At 50.1% G+C, this 18,972-nt stretch overlaps 9 protein-coding genes across 9 annotated transcripts; 5 read left to right on the plus strand and 4 right to left on the minus strand.

The window, feature by feature from the left end:
• Window positions 1-76: 76 nt before the first annotated feature.
• N7519_006087 (uncharacterized protein) lies at window positions 77-1,055 on the plus strand (the record flags this gene model as incomplete). The annotated part of the gene is made up of 2 exons (XM_057292863.1): window positions 77-841; window positions 885-1,055. The coding sequence occupies 2 exons, from the start codon at window positions 77-79 to the stop codon at window positions 1,053-1,055; spliced, it is 936 nt and encodes a 311-aa protein (XP_057147674.1).
• Window positions 1,056-1,321: 266 nt separating this feature from the next.
• On the plus strand, window positions 1,322-2,602 carry N7519_006088 (uncharacterized protein; the record flags this gene model as incomplete). Its single annotated transcript, XM_057292864.1, has 6 exons — window positions 1,322-1,395; window positions 1,453-1,563; window positions 1,625-1,701; window positions 1,759-1,787; window positions 1,929-2,004; window positions 2,466-2,602. The coding sequence occupies 6 exons, from the start codon at window positions 1,322-1,324 to the stop codon at window positions 2,600-2,602; spliced, it is 504 nt and encodes a 167-aa protein (XP_057147675.1).
• A 1,479-nt stretch (window positions 2,603-4,081) lies between these two features.
• N7519_006089 (putative cyclin-dependent protein kinase complex component) lies at window positions 4,082-5,603 on the minus strand (the record flags this gene model as incomplete). The annotated part of the gene is made up of 2 exons (XM_057292865.1): window positions 4,082-4,354; window positions 4,413-5,603. The coding sequence occupies 2 exons, from the start codon at window positions 5,601-5,603 to the stop codon at window positions 4,082-4,084; spliced, it is 1,464 nt and encodes a 487-aa protein (XP_057147676.1).
• Window positions 5,604-6,961: 1,358 nt separating this feature from the next.
• On the minus strand, window positions 6,962-7,901 carry pre3 (proteasome core particle subunit beta 1; the record flags this gene model as incomplete). The annotated part of the gene is made up of 5 exons (XM_057292866.1): window positions 6,962-7,286; window positions 7,340-7,615; window positions 7,679-7,693; window positions 7,766-7,811; window positions 7,862-7,901. 5 exons carry the CDS (start codon window positions 7,899-7,901, stop codon window positions 6,962-6,964), a joined length of 702 nt encoding a protein of 233 aa, XP_057147677.1.
• Window positions 7,902-8,271: 370 nt separating this feature from the next.
• On the plus strand, window positions 8,272-9,361 carry N7519_006091 (alpha/beta hydrolase; the record flags this gene model as incomplete). The annotated part of the gene is made up of 4 exons (XM_057292867.1): window positions 8,272-8,408; window positions 8,462-8,974; window positions 9,029-9,154; window positions 9,205-9,361. 4 exons carry the CDS (start codon window positions 8,272-8,274, stop codon window positions 9,359-9,361), a joined length of 933 nt encoding a protein of 310 aa, XP_057147678.1.
• Window positions 9,362-10,639: 1,278 nt separating this feature from the next.
• N7519_006092 (uncharacterized protein) lies at window positions 10,640-10,972 on the plus strand (the record flags this gene model as incomplete). The annotated part of the gene is made up of 2 exons (XM_057292868.1): window positions 10,640-10,737; window positions 10,825-10,972. The coding sequence occupies 2 exons, from the start codon at window positions 10,640-10,642 to the stop codon at window positions 10,970-10,972; spliced, it is 246 nt and encodes an 81-aa protein (XP_057147679.1).
• A 908-nt stretch (window positions 10,973-11,880) lies between these two features.
• Window positions 11,881-12,960, minus strand: N7519_006093 (ATP11 family protein; the record flags this gene model as incomplete). The annotated part of the gene is made up of 3 exons (XM_057292869.1): window positions 11,881-12,564; window positions 12,609-12,748; window positions 12,786-12,960. 3 exons carry the CDS (start codon window positions 12,958-12,960, stop codon window positions 11,881-11,883), a joined length of 999 nt encoding a protein of 332 aa, XP_057147680.1.
• A 960-nt stretch (window positions 12,961-13,920) lies between these two features.
• N7519_006094 (uncharacterized protein) lies at window positions 13,921-14,307 on the plus strand (the record flags this gene model as incomplete). Its single annotated transcript, XM_057292870.1, has 1 exon — window positions 13,921-14,307. The coding sequence occupies one exon, from the start codon at window positions 13,921-13,923 to the stop codon at window positions 14,305-14,307; it is 387 nt and encodes a 128-aa protein (XP_057147681.1).
• A 474-nt stretch (window positions 14,308-14,781) lies between these two features.
• Window positions 14,782-18,126, minus strand: N7519_006095 (putative NF-X1 finger transcription factor; the record flags this gene model as incomplete). The annotated part of the gene is made up of 1 exon (XM_057292871.1): window positions 14,782-18,126. The coding sequence occupies one exon, from the start codon at window positions 18,124-18,126 to the stop codon at window positions 14,782-14,784; it is 3,345 nt and encodes a 1,114-aa protein (XP_057147682.1).
• Window positions 18,127-18,972: the final 846 nt, after the last annotated feature.

The raw sequence follows: 18,972 nt of genomic DNA on the forward strand, positions 1-18,972 counted from the left end.
TTTCTTCTTTCTCCTCTCCCCATGCCACTGGTCATTATCACTTGCACTGCTTTTGATTACTACCAAGCTATTTACAATGCTCTCTTCTACTTCCACTGCTTCTTCTTCTGCTTTCGGCAAAAGGACTCGTCCTTCTCGCCTCCTATCTAAACACCGCCCTCCTCCTTCGAAGTCATGCCTCGCCGCTTCAGTCTCTGGCCGGGATCCCACCCCACCTGGAGAGCCTTGCGTCCGGAAGACTGTACATTTCCCCGACGACAAGCTCTCCCTCGAGCGGGTCAGGATCATCCCGGCTCGGCCAGATCGGAACCAAAGGGCCTCCTTCAAGAAAGGCCAGGTCGCGGAGACGAAGTCGTTCATCATGTACACTTCCAATCCCTCAGGCTCCAACCAGCGGTTCCTCTCCAAGCTTCCCGGAAGCTCTGGACCTCGGTACAAAACCCATTCACAATGGATGAGCGTTGTACGTGCCCGTCAACTCGCCGCTGCCTATTCTTCTGAGCCCCGTTCTCCTCCGCGGTCCGCACCTTCCTCCGAAGGGTCAGCGCCCGAACCTGCCACCGATGGTTCGCCCCAAGAGTCTTCCTCCTTTGACATGTCCTCCCTGAAGGTTGCCCTGCCTGAGCCTGCCTCCAGCGGTTCACAGCATGGGTCTGACTTCGACATGTCTGCGATGACTCGTGATCTGCCTGACCCTGACAAGGCCCTCGACATGTCCTCTCTGGCCGATGCACTCCCGGACCCGACTGACACCTTCGATATGAGCTCGCTCATGCGTGCTCTTCCCGACCTCGATGCTGCCCCCGAAGTACCATCCCCTCCGCCTGTGCGCCAGGCCGTGGTTGCTTCCCCCCCCTTGCGAGCCACGCAATTCACCTCCAAAGGTTCGTCAACGTGTGGTCCAGACCCACGTCCAGGTTGGCCCGTTCTCGCCAGCTTCGTTCTTCAACCTTTGTGCGGTCTTCCTTGTGGTGGGGTCTTGCTTCCCATGCCTTGCACCAGCATTCTATGCTGTGCTTGTGCTGCTCCTCATCCATGGGATGTGCTTCTTTTGAAGCTGACGGTCTGCATTCGGTGTCCTCTGAGTCCTCCTCGGCTGATTGGCTTCGTCTTCCTTCCTCTGTTTTTCTTTCTTTTGTTTTTGGGTCTGCTTTTTTCCATGTTTTGTTTTGTTCTTCTGAGGCTTTTGCCGTTTGCTTTTGTGAAAACAAAAAACCTCCAAAAAAATTTGCTTTCTGTGTTGTTGTTCCTGGCGTTCCTGGCGTTCCCTTTGTTTTTCCCTTGGGGGATCTGGGGAGTATCTGGTGAGTATTTTGGAGACATGAGGGCAACGTCTCTGTCTGTGATCGCGCGGAAGGCAGCAGGGACGTGTGGAAGCTCAGGATGGCAACGAGGGTAAGTCATTACCAATCACCTGATGATTTCAAAAGCTAACATCGCGATCAATTCCAGGGGGCTGGTGGGTATTCCCGACGAATCGAACCGACCGAATCGAACGTCACTGTCTGTGAACGTGCGGAAGACAGCAGGACGTGTGGTGGCTTCATTTCTTTTTCCTTCAAGGTAAATATGATTACACTCCTTTCTTTTTGATCTTATACTAACCGCATATCTTCCCGGGGAGGGGAGGGGGAACGTCTCTGTCTGTGACCGCGCGGAAGGCAGCAGAGCGTGTGGTGGCTCAATTGGATGGCGACGGGGGTAAGTCCTTGTTAAGCATCTGACGGTTCCGAAAACTAACATGACGACCAATTTCAGGTGGCTGGTGGGTGTCGTCGCCGCAAATTGTACCAACTGAATGTCTCTGTCTGTGAGCACGCGGAGGGCAGCAGAGCATGTGGTGACTTGCTTCCCCCCACTCAAATCCTTTTGCAAGCAGCATGGTTGAACCGCAAGGTCTTCCTGCTTCGTGTGCTGACATCTTATAGATCGATCAAATGTCTCTGTCTGTGAACATGCGGAAGGCAGCAGGACGTGTGGTGGCTCGCCTTTTTGGCGAAGGGAGTACGTCCATGTCCTTGCCCATGGATTTCTGTGATTGTGCTAACCGACTCAGTACCGAGTATCCTCCTACATCTTTTCTTCTTCTTTTCCTCTCTTTTTTTTTTCATCATATGTTCTCGCAGTGCGAGGGGTATGGAGAAGAAAGGATGGAAGTTGAGTACATTCAAGTGGTCTGTGCGTGCACCAAGTGTATCAAGTATGATCGCTCTGAATCACAGTGGTCTTTTCCAACACAAACAGAGTCACGGATCTTGAGAGAAGTATTCATGGTCTCGGGAATTTGAGCATCATTTTTCATAAAAGAAGAATCTAACGTTACTATAAGGCAAGGCCCAGAAAAGCTCAATCCGACAAACCACATGCTTTCCGAGGTGAATACACAGATTGTAAGGCCTAAGCCCATTCAAGTGTCTGCAACCCCTCTCTCGAGTAGTGTGCCAACAAGCCTATGCACTGTATAGCAGTGATCAACCATATCCTGCAGCGCACCAAGAGGGCTGTGCAAGTTACCGATGACACTAGTGACACTGTCAATAATTGGCGACCACCCAAATACAAAAACAGCCTTGCCATTGCTCGTGCACGAGCGGTCGTTTAAACATGTTTATCTATGCACGAGGTATAAATTATCTGGTCTCAGCAATCTCTGTGGTCACTATCGGTGCTGGACAATCACTGAGATCCAGGCCTACATTACATCAAGGGATTCGGTGCCAGTCACAAACCACAAATGGAGCAGAAATTCTTTCGTCCATGGTATAATTAAAACATCTCTGGTTGCAGTTATGGTGTTCCGTATTCATTTATGATACATGCACTGGCTGTCCAGGCGATAGCGATGATCGTGCATGGTCGAAGTGAGATGAGCAGGACTCGATGATCCGCGTGGATGCCTGGCCTGCTATTTGTGGAGTACCAGCCTGGTCACTCTGTATGATTGACGTCGTGCTGCCAGGGCTGCCCCAACTATGCACAGGGCAGTGGTTGCTGGTTGTCAATTTTCCCGTTTCCTTCCAGGATGTGTCCAAGCACAGCCTGGAGCTATTGGAGACTTGAGCCCAAGACAAAATTGTAGAAAAATGACTGACTTAGCAGCAAGGCCTGTATGAATATGTAAGGGTAACTATAGTCAGATGTTTACTATCGGGCGTGATCGTCAAGAAGGAGACGGGGAATTTACTTTCTTTGTGTAGGGCATGATATCATTTTCCAATAATCTATAAATGATACGAGTAGAGGAGCCCCAAGGCACACTGGATATAGATTTATACGGTAAAGGCATCATGCATTAGATGTGTCCAGAATATATGATTCAGTTAGGGCTAATTGTCACAAAGCCGTCCGAGACCCGAAATCTGCCATATGGTGTTGGGTTTATGTTTTGCGATTGACAAGGGTCTACTACGTGCAGTTTCACACACTGTTGGCTTATTTCTATTTCGAGATGAAACTGATATCAATATCAATAATTGTTTCATGTTTCTTTCATAACATGTGGCTCTCGAAACTCGAAACTCGACGATCCATGTACTCGGACCGCTCCACGAACCCACGAGACTACATCTACAATAAAGAAAATAATGCAATGAATGAAAAGCATATTAGAAGGATATTCGAGACTACTCCTAAAACAGACAAGTTAATCTGTCAACAACTTCGTGATGCAAGAAAGCGCCAGCATAACACCGACCCATGAAAAAGATAAGAGAAAACAGCACAAACTCGCAAGACCAGTAACGAGATCAAGTAGATGTTTATGTATGTTGCAAGAAGGGGGAATAGTCATAAAGAGACAACCCGCGAAGCCCGGCCAGTTGAGAACCAAAACTCTATACAAGTCGTGACGTGTAAATGCGCTGAAACAGATCCAGAGAGGTGTAAAGGTTGTGTATGAGGTGACGGGGGAAGGGTATGAGACGTCACCAGAATGGATACAAGGTCGAAGTGCGAGATATGAGATAAGCAGACGCTCAACGGATCGAAGGATAGCAAAGGAGATGAAAAGATAGGGTGGATCATGGACTGGAGAAAATAATAAAATGCCATGTAGAATGACAAACTCAATCCGATGAATGGACTACGGTGGTGTCGGAGTCTGTCCGGGCTCTGCGTGGTCGCGAGGCTTATCGCGGGATCGCATGTACATGGCATCGGAGTGCGAGGGATCAATCGGGCGGGGAAGACTTCTGTGCTGTTGCTGTTGTTGGGACACAACCTCCCGTGCGTAGAATTCTACGAGCATTGTCCCATATGACTCTAGTTCTTCGACAGTGATGGCGAGTCGGAAGTCATTCAGAAGGAGGAATTGTAGTTCCAAATGGTTGAGCTCCACCAGTGGAAGTCCGCCAACCTGTGTATCCAATAACAATTAGCTGTGATCCGGGAGTCAGATATAAGAATGAACATACCTTTGCATAACGTGAATTGGTGTAGAAAACATCAGAGAAGAACTTGCTCGCACAGGTCACGGCAGCGATGACCAGTCGATGGATATTAAAGCTATCAACGACGAAGAAATGTGAAAGTGCCTCAGCATCCGACTGAGGTGAAAGGCTCGGCGAAATTGAAGTATTCGGCCCATGCGAATCCTGCGCAGTAAAGCCTGTTGAAGGGGGTGGTGTCGCCATCAGAGAATCCCGCATCTCGGAGTCCCCTCCAGACACAGTAGATGCGGATGCGGATGAGGATCCAGATCCCTCGGTAGAGTCCCAACGTTGGTGCAGGGTGTCGAGCTGATCACGGTTGACCAGCTCGGTCATGCGGTCGAAGTAGACCAGCAAGCTTAGAAAGACCTCATAGGTTGTAGGACAGTATTTGTGAATGCGAGTTAAATAACTCAAGATTGTGATGGTCGGGACATTCTTGCCGTGGAATGCGAGCACGCTGGTAGCCTGTGGGCTAAGGTTCGAGGTGCCCTCGGGTGGCGGGATATGGCGATGTACATGTTCGTGATGGACATCGTTTGTAGTCGTGATCTTGGTCAGAAGCCCAGCGACCATCTCGATGATCTCCGTGACCGGCATGGAGCTAATCTCATACTGTCGTTGGTGCGACCCAGTTCCGGGAGTGTGTGAGCTCCGCGACCCCACCAAGTCCTCATTGGCGAGACTCTGAATGTGGGATAAGCTTTGGACCCGGATGCGACTCGGTGAATTGGCTTCGGAGCCTGGTACAGACTGCATGGACTGGTGTGTAGGTTGGAGGCGCGGTGAATCCGGCGCCGACTGATTAGAAGAGTACGGGTTGCTCCCGCTCTGGGTTGGTGGGGTACGTGTTGAGGAGTAAGAGTCCGGAGGAAAGGCATGGCTAGGATGAGACGTCATCGAGGGCGGGCGTGGGTTGAAACTGGGAGTCTCGGAAGAAGAGCGGGAAGCTTGAGAAGGTGTGCGCGAGTTGATGTAAGCCGGTACATCATTCGCATGCACAGGAAGCCGAGCAGAGCCTACGGACGACGGTGGGGCAATAGAGGTGGGGGTGGAGGAGGCAGTCGAGTGAGTGTCCATTGGCTGGGCAAAAGAATAAACTGAATCCGAGTCGATTGCGCCTCCCAACATGTCGATATGATCCGACGGCACGTGGTTGACGACGATGGAGCCCATGTCAAGGCTATGATCTGTTTTTCTGCGGGAACACGGGTCAGCAAGGCGGTCGCAGCTTGGAGACTCGCCACTGTGAACCGGACATGGGAGATCGAATAGAATAGAGATGATATGCACGATACAAGGGAAAAGGGAGGGAAAAGAGAGGGATAATAGAGGGGCTTGCATACACTTTTGATTACCCCAAGGGCTAGACCACGAAATCAGGGAGAAAATCCCCGAGCTAAAAGAGAGAGAGTTCGAGGATCAACGACTGATCGAATCCATTGAAAAGAAAAAGAAGAGGAGAATAGAGACAGAAGAACAGGAGTAACAGGAGTAACAGGAGTAACAGGAGTAAAGAGTAACAGGGGAAACGCGTAAGTTATATGGAAGGGGAGTTCTGAAGTTGGAGGAGTTTGGGTCAAAGTGAGGTGTGAGGTCAGTGAGGTCAGTGCCGGGGAAATATGAAAACATGAAACAGGATTTAATTAGGCAACATGTCAACTTTTTCATATATAATTCTCGTTTGGACTAATTAAGATATAAAAGGGAAAAAAAGAAACATACTCTCTCGTACTGAGTATGTTGTATGTTCTAAGAGATCTGTCATTAAGGGCTGATATAAAAGGAACGGTGTATGTTGTAGAGGGTCTATAGGTTGGACTATATTGACGAATGATAGAACGATATGCATCCTCGTGGGAGTGATGATGCTCAGACATCTTAGGCTTAGCGCTATTTGTTATGAAAAATGGAGATTTGCTATTTAGTCCGGGGATGAATATATTGTATTGGAATTCCAATGTGGATATTTCCCAATAGAATAACCATTTCCCTTTGTCCAGGGCATAGACTGGGATAGACTGGCATAGATTGACATAGACTGGCATTAAATAATGGAGAGTATAGCACTTTGTCTGCTGCATGTGGGATGTGAGATGTTTACCTACATATCTCCCAAGTCTGGGCGGTACTAATGGAAAACTACAGATCTACATAGGAGCGATGTATGTTCTACAGAGTATTACAGTACTGAATCAAACTCAATCCATGAACAGAATAGACCAGGATATATAAATCCGTGTTCCTCCCGGTCTATTCAAGTATATCACTCACTCGGCAGTTATCACCCAATAGCCCGCTGGCCGAGCACTTCCGATCTAGTCCTTGACTTGCTCGGTCCTTTTTCTCCCTACATAGCCCGATGATAAAGGTGGGGGTATGGCAGCACTCGTGGACTAGTGTCAGACTTGTCATATTGGCACTCGGACATAGTATATCCCCGGTGGGGGGGGGGCATAGTAGAATGTGAAGTCCGGAGAACTGGGATCATGAAACCATTTCATTTGGTGATTGACGCAATATTAGAACGCTTATTAATTCGTCACTCCGGGCCCAGTGTAGCCGTTGTCAGGCAGGTAGAGATGTCTCACGGCACCGGCCTTGGTCAGGACCACAAGACGAATGACACCACCGGAGCTACCGTCCCACTTAATCGCCTCCTGCAAAGCACTCCGCACGAAATCGATGCCTTCTTCCTCCGTCATCTGTTCCCGCCAGTGGGCATCGGTATAACCGTAGATGTAGGTCGAGCCCGAACCGCCGATAGCGAACGGCTGCTTGTGAAGGGATCCTCCTAACGGTATCGAGAACACCTGACCTCCGTGTCGTGCATCCCATCCGGCAAGAATGATACCCGCACTGTTGTTCAGTTAGCACGGATTGAGCGATGATCCAAAGACCCGGATACAGACCTCAGCGCGTCCTTGTTCTCATAACACAATTCCTGGAAGAGTGATGCAGCAACCTGTGTGGTAGGGGCCTCGGCGTTCGTTACACCGTACATGTTGAGATGGTAGGAGACAATGTCGGCCACAGCCTGGGTGTCCGCGGCGGAACCCGATCGGCAGCACCAGATGGTGTCGTGCACCTGTGTCAATTTGTCGGTGACTCGGTTGGCAATGTAGGCACCGGTGGTTGTTCGACTGTCTGCACCCAGGATGACTCCGTCTTTGAAGTTGATAGCCATGCTGTTGGAACGTTAGTGGGGATGGTTGCAGATGGTAAGGTTCGAGAGCTCCAGCTCAACTTACATCGAGGTTCCCAAGCTGAATGGAGAACGATACGTTAGTATATGTTGCATAACTCCCATGGTAAATAAAATCATAAGCTTAGCTTACTTGACCTCGCCAGACTTCAGGTGGTTCATGTCGACATGAATGCCATCTGGAGATGTTAGCTGGTTGCTGTCGGCGGATGACGATAGCTCTGCTCACCTTCACCGAGCATTCCTGATGTTCCATGGGGGGCGACCATTTTGTGCTGTGTTCGAGAGAAAAATAGAAAAAGGGGAAAGATGACTTCAATAAATCAAATAAAACGGCAAGGAGAAGAGGGAGGTAAGGGAAGAAGTAGAGGTGATGCTATGATGAACACAGGCAGAAGCTCACAACGCGGCACCTCGGGCGGTGAGGCCCCAGCCCCTACGACTTATCATCTTCTCCCCGCGAGACTCCTGAAGCTCAATTGCCCTTTTCTTCTGTGGTGGTTCATATTAACTTACTGTATTCATCTCTGGTCGCATTGACCATATCTGCTAGTCGATAAATTTGCAATACCAGAATCTCCCAGGCTTCGTTTTGTCGCGTGCTCTATCAGGTCCCCACTCTTAAGCCAACTCAGCGCCATGTCCGAATCCCCTCCGCCTCCGTCTTGGAGCATCAGCAACATGGCCAACAGTGCTGCGCAGTTCATGCGACTGCCGGTTCTTGCCTCATCTGGTCTGGCTGTTGTTGCGAGTGGGCTCCTCTACTTCAAGCAAAAGTACGCTATTGGCAACTAGGCCATTTGTTTACGAAACTAACCACTTTCCCCAGTGAATTAATCTATCCCCGCAATGTCCCCGTTGATGCGCGCACAAATGTCCCTAGTCCTCGCCAATTTGGCATCAGCGACTTTGAAGACCTCCAGATCCCAACACCCGACGGAGAGTCCTTGCACGCCCTTTTTCTCCGGCAACGACAAACCCGCTTCTCTCGCAATCTGACAGTCCTAATGTTCCACGGAAATGCAGGCAACATTGGCCACCGCGTCCCGATTGCGAAAGCTCTACAGGATACACTTCAGTGCAATGTCCTCCTGCTGGAATACCGCGGATACGGGATGTCTACAGGTACACCGGATGAAGCCGGCCTTAAGATCGATGCTCAAACCGGCCTTGATTACCTACGACAGCGCCCAGAGACAAGGGATACCGACATTATTGTCTACGGACAAAGTTTAGGAGGTGCGGTGGCTATCAATCTAGTTGCCAGCAACGAGGAGCAAGGTGATATCGGAGGACTGATCTTGGAGAACACTTTCCTGAGCATACGCAAGTTGATCCCAAAGTATGTTTTCGAATTATCAGAAGATTTCCGGGCGAGCAATGCTAACCTAAACAGTGTCTTCCCCCCAGCACGGTATTTGGCGCGTTTCTGCCACCAATATTGGACTAGTGAAGATATGCTGCCTAAGATCACCAAAACTCCAGTTCTTTTCTTGAGTGGACTAAAGGACGAGCTTGTTCCGTAAGTGTTTCTACTCCCAACATGGCGTTTTTATGGCTAATTTCCCTTAGTCCGTCTAATATGACCCAATTATTTGCCGTTTGCCAGTCCGAATGCAAGATCTGGCGCACACTCCCGAACGGCGGTCACAATGACTCTGTTGCTGAGCCAGGCTACTTCGAGCACATTCTTTCCTTCGTTACGGAAGAAGTGCTACCTAATAAATAGTGCTTAAGCTGACCTGGATTTTGCTTGGGTTTTTCGAATTCCCACTAGCGAACCCTTTACCCAAGGCCTCTCTCATGTTTTCTTTCCCGCCAAGAAGTACAAACACTTCAAGCTTTGCTCCAATGCTTGGCTGTCAAATCCCTTTTCGACAGCCAATCTAGACGTCTGGTTTTGGTCCCTACAACACAAGAATCAATTGACAAGAACTGTTGATTATGACCATGATACCCCCGCCACGCAACCAAGACACGAATTTCACTCTGCATCCGTTCAAATGATCACGGCCTGCCTCTTATGGCCCATACATGGCCCTGATGACTTCCTTTATTGACCCTCAAACCCTCAGGGAAGGGCCATACCTCCCATTTGATTGAGAATGGCTCTTTTCTTCTTTCTATCTATTCTTGTCCGATTTGCGTTCGATTCTTGTTTACTCCTTGTTTACTCATTGCTGACTATTATCATACTCGCGGTGTTTTTGCAATATTGGCTCAACATCGGGCGCCGGGCGTGTTTCTTTTCTCTGCTTATTCTTCTGCGGGCCTTTCTTTCGCCTTGCTTATTGGCTCCGGCAAATTCCCTTCTGTGCAAATACTAAAGGAGAACCCTTTTGAAATCGGTACGAATGTAATAATTTGATTCATGAAACTTTCGCTGTGCAATTCTAGGATACCTACCAACAACGAGTTCTACGATGATATTCCACGAAACTCTTAGGCTCCTGAGGGAGAGGGCATTGGAAAAACCAGTGATCTAAAGAATGAGCGAACCAAACAAGAAAGTCCATCATCCCCCTGGGTGACTGCAGACACAGCGAGTCAGCACAACGGCACGGGTCATTCCAACACATTCTCATGACCCTATATTTTCCTTGCATTGCACGGCGGTAGGAAGGAACCTGTCCTCGGCCTCGATGCGTACATTAAAAGTAGACACTCACCTTCTGACGGGTCTGAGCAGGCTTCTTCTTGATCAAATCCTTGATGTGGAAGTCTCTCGCCGTGGGGAACTACCAATTGCTCGTCCGCGTTGCTTCGGTGCGTGAATTGTCAAAAGAAGGCCATAGTAAACAGCAGGCACCTTGCAACTTATATGCTAATCTCAAGAAAATCATCACTAGCTCGACTCTTTCTGGTTGATCTACAAAGTTTTTCTGCTACTCGTAACACCATCCCTAGTACAAGATGGACACTACAAATAATTCAAATAACCAACCAAGCATCATGACCATGGCATGTAATACAGTTGAATGGTATCGACCAACATCAGAACAGCTCCATGCACCAACCGCGGAAATATTCCTACAATGCACATGCCTGGAAACTGAAGACGAAGCCAAAGAGCACATACAAGATCCGCGACGAAGCGTGGAAGATGTAAGCAAAACACCCTTCCAAGTTGGAAAATCCCAGAATGAGTCATGGTTTCTAACAAACACAAGGCTAAAGTCCAAGTTCTTATAGCCATGCATACCCCTGCATCGGACTATCCCGCTTCTTGAACTTCAGCATACGCCTATCCCCAGTCTACACGCAGGTACCAGACCGCATACGCGAGGGACGGACCCTACTAGACCTAGGCTGCTGTTTCGGCCAAGACCCACAAAGGTAGCATTCGATGCGGGACTATCTTCAGCCACGAACCTGATCTGGGCGGACATGGGTGATTTCATTCAACTGGGGTATGAACTGTTCCGAGATGAGCATTCAGTTGGGGCGCGATTTGTGACTAGGAGCATTTTCGATGAAGACTTCCTGGCTGATAGACGTGGACCTGTTGATATGATTTACTTGGGGAACTTTTTGCATCTGTTTGGCTACGAGGAGCAGCGGTATTGTTGCTCGGATTGGGAAGCTTCTTACTCCTAGGGCTGGTTCTATGGTTTTCGGGCGCAATGTTAGTGCGGAGAAGGGAGGCGCTTTCTTTATGAAGAGTCTTGGATGGAATATGTACCGGCATAGAGATCAGACAATCAAGGATCTTTGGAGAACTGCGGATGTTGGGTTGTTGGAGGTATAAAACTTGCGGCGACTTTCGGTTATCTGGGGATTGGGAGGACCATGATACTAAGCAGATGTCATTCTGGGTTTTAGAGCTGATGGTTGAATGTATTAGAAGAGAGATGGTTGCCAGTGAGTACATTTTTAGGATCTGAGGCAAGTTGAAGTAGATTAAGTTTCGACGTGCTGCAGCATGATATATATCACTGGCTATATCTACTGATTCGACTTTGTTTGAGCGGATCCATAAGTAATGGCTAATTCGTAAATAAAAAGACCGCAAGCACGTTCGTCTCATGTATATATCAGAAGACACATATTAGGAAACAGTCCACGGGTTTCTTCTTTCATTGTTTTACATCCGTTCCATGATCAACGGCCAATTCTTGGGATGCACCCATGTCTATTATTGAAACCACGAGAGTCCAAGTCCCAAAGATCTATATAAAACCGCAAGAAAAAGGGGAATGGGGAGATACATATAATACAAGTCACAAGGTATAGTCCAACAGAAGCAAACTACTGAAGTCTCTCAGCCTCGTCCACCAGTTCCTCAACCTTGAAGTTCTCAACATCACCCCGGGTGAACATGCGAACAAGCTCACTCTTCCGACCAGCAGCCTGGCCCTCAAAGTCATAGAAGCGCTGCACACAGCTAACAAGCCAAGTGGCCTCCATGGCCGAAACACCGCCGTCGGGAATAATCTGGCCATGCATAAGGACCATACCCTTGTCATCCGCCAGATCGAGGTGGTGAGTAATAGTGGTGTGAGGCTGGGCATACGCGCCGTGCATTTTATACACACCCAGATTCGTGAAGATCACAGTAGAGGTGTGGTTATTAGAAGGCGACAGAGTCGACCCCTCAGCAGGCGGGTGGAAAGCCCATTGAAGGAAGTGAATGTCGGCAACGGTGCCAGCTCCCTCGGGTGCTTGCTGCGCCTCTTCGGCGGTCTGCGGGCGCGGGAGGGGCAGGATGAACTGCGGGTTCTCGCGTGCGGCCTGCATAATGCGCTTGTACGTGTCCAACGGGATCGCCGCAGTAATAGCGTGCGGGTTCTCCGCAAAGCGGAGGCGCCAGAGCGCTTCGATCTCCTTGGGTGGGAGCTCGCGGATCTTCTCGACGTCCAGGTAGGTGCTGAGGGGCTTGACGGGGCTGGACTCGCTGGAGACGGCGCGTGCGGCTTTAGCGGTGCGCGACTCCTGTGGGGAGGAGGTGCTTTGAATGCTGGGGGTGTGCCTGGGACGGCGGTGGTGGATGCGGGTGTTCCGGGCTCTGGGGTAGCTGCGGTGGCTGCTTTGCGGCGGAGATCTTGGATCTTTTCGGAGTAGGCTTCCTTCAAAGACTCAACTGACTCGTGTCCCTCTCTAAATAAACCAGTCAGTACTGAAGTAGGAATAATTGTTCAGGAAGGTTCGCTCACTCCTTGGCCTTCTTGTCCAGTTTGGCCCGATACTTGTCCAGACATAGTTTGGATCGTGGTGCGAGGCGAGGAAGCGGACATCGTGGACCTGCGCCCACCGACGCTGCTGATGACGCAGCAGGTTGGAATTGCCACGGATCACCGATTGGAATCCCTGCAGTCGGAATGATGGCATTTTGGGTCTGAAGAGTAAATAGAATGAATCGCCGAATCTCCAGATAAGAGAAACGGCGGCCGGCTATCGGATGACATAATTACTGACATAAGCAGTTTTAATTGCCCAGGTGGTGCCATATAACCAAGGCAGAAATTCAGCATGACCAGGCACCAATATTCCCTAATTAGGATATGTGGGTCTTTATATTTCACTGAAGGATAGACCTCACGTGAATCCTTCACTGGGTAGACCAGCCGTTAGTCGCTATGCTTTCTGCGAGCTTAGGGCGGGGTGAGCAGAATTGCGATATTGCCGTATCGGAATGACCGTACGTTGTATGTTCAATGCAGCGTCGTGGGGATTCTTTTTTTATTTTTCTTTACATGTAGACTTCAGAGTAGGTACCTGCCACATAAGACCGAAGGCGAAAGTGCTATATAATAAGAAAATTTGGAAAAAGACAGTCCTAACTTTCTACTACATATATAATCAATATGTTACATCCACGTCGAGGTTAAAGCTGCACATTGATCCTTTGATTCCCAGTAGTACAAAAAACCATCAACAGCATATCAGAGTACATCCATACCTCGATTAGCTCCAATATGCCACCTCTATTTCTCCACGGTATGGCCCGGCTGGTGCATCCATGTATGACTTTTGCAAAAGCTAGTTACTTCAAATTTAATAGACAACCTAAATACCAGCTCATTGGTTTGCAAATAGTCTTGTCTAATATGTTGCATCTTTATGCTACATCCATATATCATAATGGACCCACCTATGTCCATTAGTCATCATTTCAATGCCCAACCATGGTTACCCATGTGGGATTGCGCCCTGAACTATATAACCTTAAAGGCACCGTCCTCATAAATCCAGCTCCTCAAGAACAACCTCCTCATCTCCCAATATTCCCCATCTTCCCACACCCCCATCTCCCCTATCCCAGAAAAAGGAAAGAGAAAGCCTACAGAAATGGCAATCCATGAAAAAGAGTTCTCCACCCCACCGCCCCATCCACCAGTGGGTACACCCCAGAACTCCCCATCCGCATTGCCATGGTACTCCATCGCGCCGGGGGTATGGGAATTCTTGCTAAACGGCGCCGGAGAGCACAAAGCTGTGCTGCAGTGGTGGGAGCCAAATACTACATCTGCGCAGACAGAGCCAATAACACATCCCTACATCGAGGAGGTCTGCACCCTGCGCGGTGGACTGGAAGATCTTTCGCTCGGAGAGTCGTGGGGTATGGGTGCCTACGCCTACCGGGAACCTGGGATGGAGCATGGACCGTATCGGGCGACGAAGGATGGATGCCTGCAGTTTGTTAAGGTCGTGCCGGTGAAGAAGCAGGGATTGTGATTTAGCTTCGAGTGTGTAGTTGGGATCTGGGAAATTAATGGCTACGTCTTTGGTTGTTCGGGACTACGTATTGATAATTTGGTTTCTTTTGGGAGTTGGTTGGTTCTCGAGTTTTTTTTTTTTCCTAGCTAGTTCATTTTTCCTTCTTTTTCGCTTACAAGTGTATGCCAAAAAATGATGCATGCGTGCGATGCTTTCGACATGCGATATCCTATCGTGTATGAGCAAACTCCGAACTCCAAAATTAATGCAAGCGACTTCGCAAAGAATGAGACATGTCCAACGCTTTTGAAACATTTTTAATTTTGTTTCTCATGTCATCAATCATCAAATCCTGCCCAAAACTTTAGATCAGCACATCATCTGTAGCAGATGCTTCAGGCTGAGTTGCCTCAGCCTGAGTGGGGCGATCTTCCACAGGAGATTCGATCTCGGGAGCAGGTTCAGGCTTTCCCTCAGGGTCCTCAAGGACAACTATTTGCTGGTCCTTGTCCTGTTCCCCGGAATCCTCTTCTCCCCCTCCCCCTTTGCTTCCTCTTTCTCCTCTTTCTCCTCAGCCTCTTCCCAATCATCAACAACCTCAGGTGCAGGGGTCTTCGCACGCAAAGACTTGCCCGCTCCAACACCAGATCTCAGAACCAAGCGCTCCTTCTTCGCGCCATCACCATCAAGAGCAGCATAGATAGACTTGCTCACCCACGGGTTCTGAACAGGAGTTCCAGTCCTCGAACCAGCCGCGCTACCACCCCTACTCTTCGAAGCAACCTGGGCCCATCCACCGTCTCCAGCACTAGCCTGTGCCTTAGCGGCTTCACGGGTCGCCTTAGCCTCGAGAGCGGCGACACGACGCGCTTCTTGTTCTTTGCTGCGCTCGCGCTCGCGAAGCTTGACGCACTCGCGTACGCTCATGCCGCCGATGCCGATGGTCGAACCGCTACCCATGCCGAAGACGGGAGGCGTCCAAGCAACCGGCTTTAAGACGAAGACGTGGCGGTGGGGTTCTGGGTCGTGGCTTTCTGTCACGAAGCCCCAGTCTGCAGCAAGGGAGTGCGCAAATGCACGGAGAGTGGATTTTGCCGGCTGGAAGCGGAATGAGCGGGTTGGTTTCTCTGCCGCTGCCAGGGAGTGAAGATTGGATTCGTAGGTTTGGAGAGTTGATAGAGGTACTGAGCTTGCGAGCTGGACGTATTGGTTCAGCGTCTCTTCCGAGTAGGGGAGGTTCTCGGCTGTGATGGTTTGAAGCGTTGTTGTCTGGTTGATGTCGATGCCAAGAGCACCCGCCAGAGAGCGGTTCCGCTCCAGACGCGTGCATTCGTCGTCGCATGTCAATGGGGTCAGCTCTGGCTGGCGTTGGGGCGACTGAACCTGGCCCTTGGAGGTCACTGCCTTGGCGGCGTTGCACCGTCTTTCTTGCCGAAGTCGTCCACAGCCACATGTCACTGCGATCTTGGACGAACATGGTGTCTTCTCGGGACAAGCGTACGGCGCGTGGCATTGCTCCGTGCAAGGATGGCCGCACATAGTCTTGTTCTTTCCACAGGGTTGGCTGCAAGGTTTGGTTGCGTCTTCACAATCCTCCGGGCGATGGCAGTCCTTCCGGCAGAAATGAGAGCCGCACTTGAGCAGCTGCCCACATACTTGACCGCAGCGCGCATCAGTCAGCCAGCAGGGCACGTTTTTCAGCACCCGCTTTCCACACAGACACGCCTTCTCGGTCAAGAACGGACACTTTGGACAGTTCTCCTCGTCTGTGTGGCAGGTATGCGAGGCTTGAGGGTGACCGCATCGCTTTGGACGCTCACAGGGGAAGTTACAAGCTGGTGGCTTTGCGCCACACGGCTGCGGAGGATATAGAACAGATCTTCCGCAATTACACGAAATCTCTTCAAACACTGCCTCCCTGCAGGTATTGCAAGCACCCTTGTGGCAAAGCTCCGGGCATGTGTGCCTTCCGCATTTCAGCATCCGGCCACATACACGAGTGCAAATATGCTCTGCCTCGATGTCCTCATCAGCAGGGCGGAGATGGGGTCTGAGTTTACGACGTGCAGCCTGGCGCTCATTGGCCCTTTGCTCTCCTGGACAACACCTTTCAGTGCATGTGTGTCGACCACAGTGTAGAGTCGCCTTGCACATGCGTGGGCACTGGGGAGGCTCATTCTGGCCTTGATGACAGATTGTCAGATTATCAGTACGACCACAGTTGCACTTGATGTGCACATTGCGCAAGCAAGCGCCACATGATCCAACATGGCACAGCTTTTCGCAAGGATGACCACATGGAAGTGTCTTCCCACAAGGCTTTTGGCAGTTCAAAATAGGGTCTTCGCAGGAGGTACGAGGTGTGTATCCTGGGATCTCAGATAACGGCGTTTTGCCACAGGCGCAGTTGACAATGACATCTGGTGACTGAGGACAGTGCGCAGGATGAGGATCTTGCGGGTGGCAGTTCTTCTGGCATGAATGTTTACCACAATCAAATGGACGGTTACAAGTTTCTCCACAGCTAAAGCAGCCGGTCCACTCATCTTCCGAGCCGTCATCGCGGATGATTCGGCTGTCCTCCTCATCATCTTTTGACTTACACAGCATCTCCGTCTGCAGTTTCCCGCAATAGCAACGGGCGTCAATGCTAACCTCACAGCCACCACACAATCCCTCATGACAGGGAAGCGGACATGTATGTTCCCCACATGGCAGCAACTCACCACAGATTTCGCCACAGCTCCATCCATTCTCATAATCGGTATCCTGGCAACGCTTCTGCGACGAGTTAAGGCCACAGAAACAATCTTGGGTCGGACCCATAGCAGTACAAGGCGCACACGGACCAGCATGGCACGTTGCATCACAAGGATGGGGACAACCCTTGCGAGGCCGCGAGCAAGTCTGACCACACGAATGCGGAGGCAAACCGGGAAGAGGTCTAGGATCGACCTCTTTCTCGCACCAACAAGAGTAGCTCATGGGGAAGTTTTGTTGAGAAAGGTTACAACCCGGACAACGCCAAGCGCGAGGAGTGAGGTCTTCCTGCCCGTTCTCTTGAGCGGAAGCTCTCTGTGCAGCTGCACCCTCATTCGTGGACCATTTCTTGACACAGCTCAGATGGAAAACAGTCCAGCATAGCTCACAAGACCAGACCCGGGACCTGCGACCCAGCTCGCTGCAGCAAATAGGGCATTCGTATAGGTTGTGCGAGATGTCTTCGTGGATGCGGGTAGCCAGGTCGTCGGCTGTGGATTTCGTCGTGACTTTGGGTTGCGGCGGCGGTGCCTTAGGCTGCCTGGCTTTCCCTTTCCCTTTCGAAGATGGCGCTGACTCGGATGGTTGTCCTTTTTGGGAAGGCGGCTTGCCCGGTACAAACTCCGGCACATCGGCTCTTAGTGTGTGGTCATGTAAATGCCCCGCACCATCCAATGGAGCGCCACTTTCGGCCTGGTCTGGTCTTGTTAACTGAGCTTCGAAACCACGCGCTCGCATCCCACGGGTTCGTGTCTCTGGTCGCGTCTCCTGGCTTTCAGGTCCTCCATTCTGACGAGGTCCATTGTTTCTTTGTCTCCGGCCTCTTCCTTCTCTGTTTCCCCCTCTCCGCGAGCTGGACGGTCCATCCTGTTGACTGGGCTGTGATGTTGTATTCGATTGTGGTCGAGATTGTGTAGGTTGTGCTTGCGGCGCAGCTTGGTTTTGGGGCTCATTCGCGGGTGCTTGTTGCTGACCTTCACGCTTCGCAGAACCCCGCCCTCTGCGTCTAGATGGCCTGGAAGAACGTGGGGGTCGTGGCCCGGCTGGTAATGAAGCCTCTGGCTGTGGTGTTGCCATGGCTGAAGATGCTGCGGAGATCTGACTGGAGACTCCTGGCGTACTCATGTGCTTCCGGTGATTATTCTCACTTGCGCTTGACTTGAATAGAGTAATTGTTGGTCGACTGAGCGTGTTGCTCTAATGTAGGCTGAAAAGGCAGGATAAAGCAAAATGAGCGGAAGCTAGACAGTAAGTAAAGCAGCGAGGAATAAAATCAAAGGCAAAAGCCCGCTTATAGAATGCAAAGAGAAAATTGTGGCGCAACGAATTATCTAGAAGGCGATAAAAGCTCTTTATGGCAGAATCGGGCGGCGAATAAGGCGGTGACATAGTGGCAAGCAGCTCCAGGGCTCTGGGCAGCTGTGAGTCAGCCCCGGAGGAATTACATAACATGACTCATTATGCCTGGGCAGGGGTAATGTGGGTCTGCAATCAATGAATTCGAGTCATGCTTCGTATCACAAAGAAAGAGAATGAAGCAATGCAATTCATTGGATTTGGTTATCATGCGATAGGTCCATAGTGTTTGACTCCACTACGTGCCAAGACATTGAAGAAAGAATTAGTGCAGGAGGCTTATATCCAGAACACCATCTGCAGCATGTTAACGCACAATCGGACTTCGGGAATATGCTCGATCTTAGATGAAACGAGGTAATTCCTTCGATTCCAGCCCGCTACAAAGGGACGTCAGGGAAGACAGTCAAAGCTCATCATAATTGCAATTTAGTCCCGATCCCGAATTAAACATAGACAAAAATGCAATATCAAAGCCGGCGCATCAAAAGAAACATGGCGCTATGCAAGAAAACCAGCCCGTTCACCTCGTAACAAAGAACCATCCATCCTCTGGTTGAAATCATA

The sequence above is a fragment of the Penicillium mononematosum genome, assembly GCF_028829835.1.
Source record: "Penicillium mononematosum strain IBT 11891 chromosome Unknown utg000003l:1.0-8172316.0:1.0-8177699.0, whole genome shotgun sequence".
NCBI classification, from domain to species: domain Eukaryota; kingdom Fungi; phylum Ascomycota; class Eurotiomycetes; order Eurotiales; family Aspergillaceae; genus Penicillium; species Penicillium mononematosum.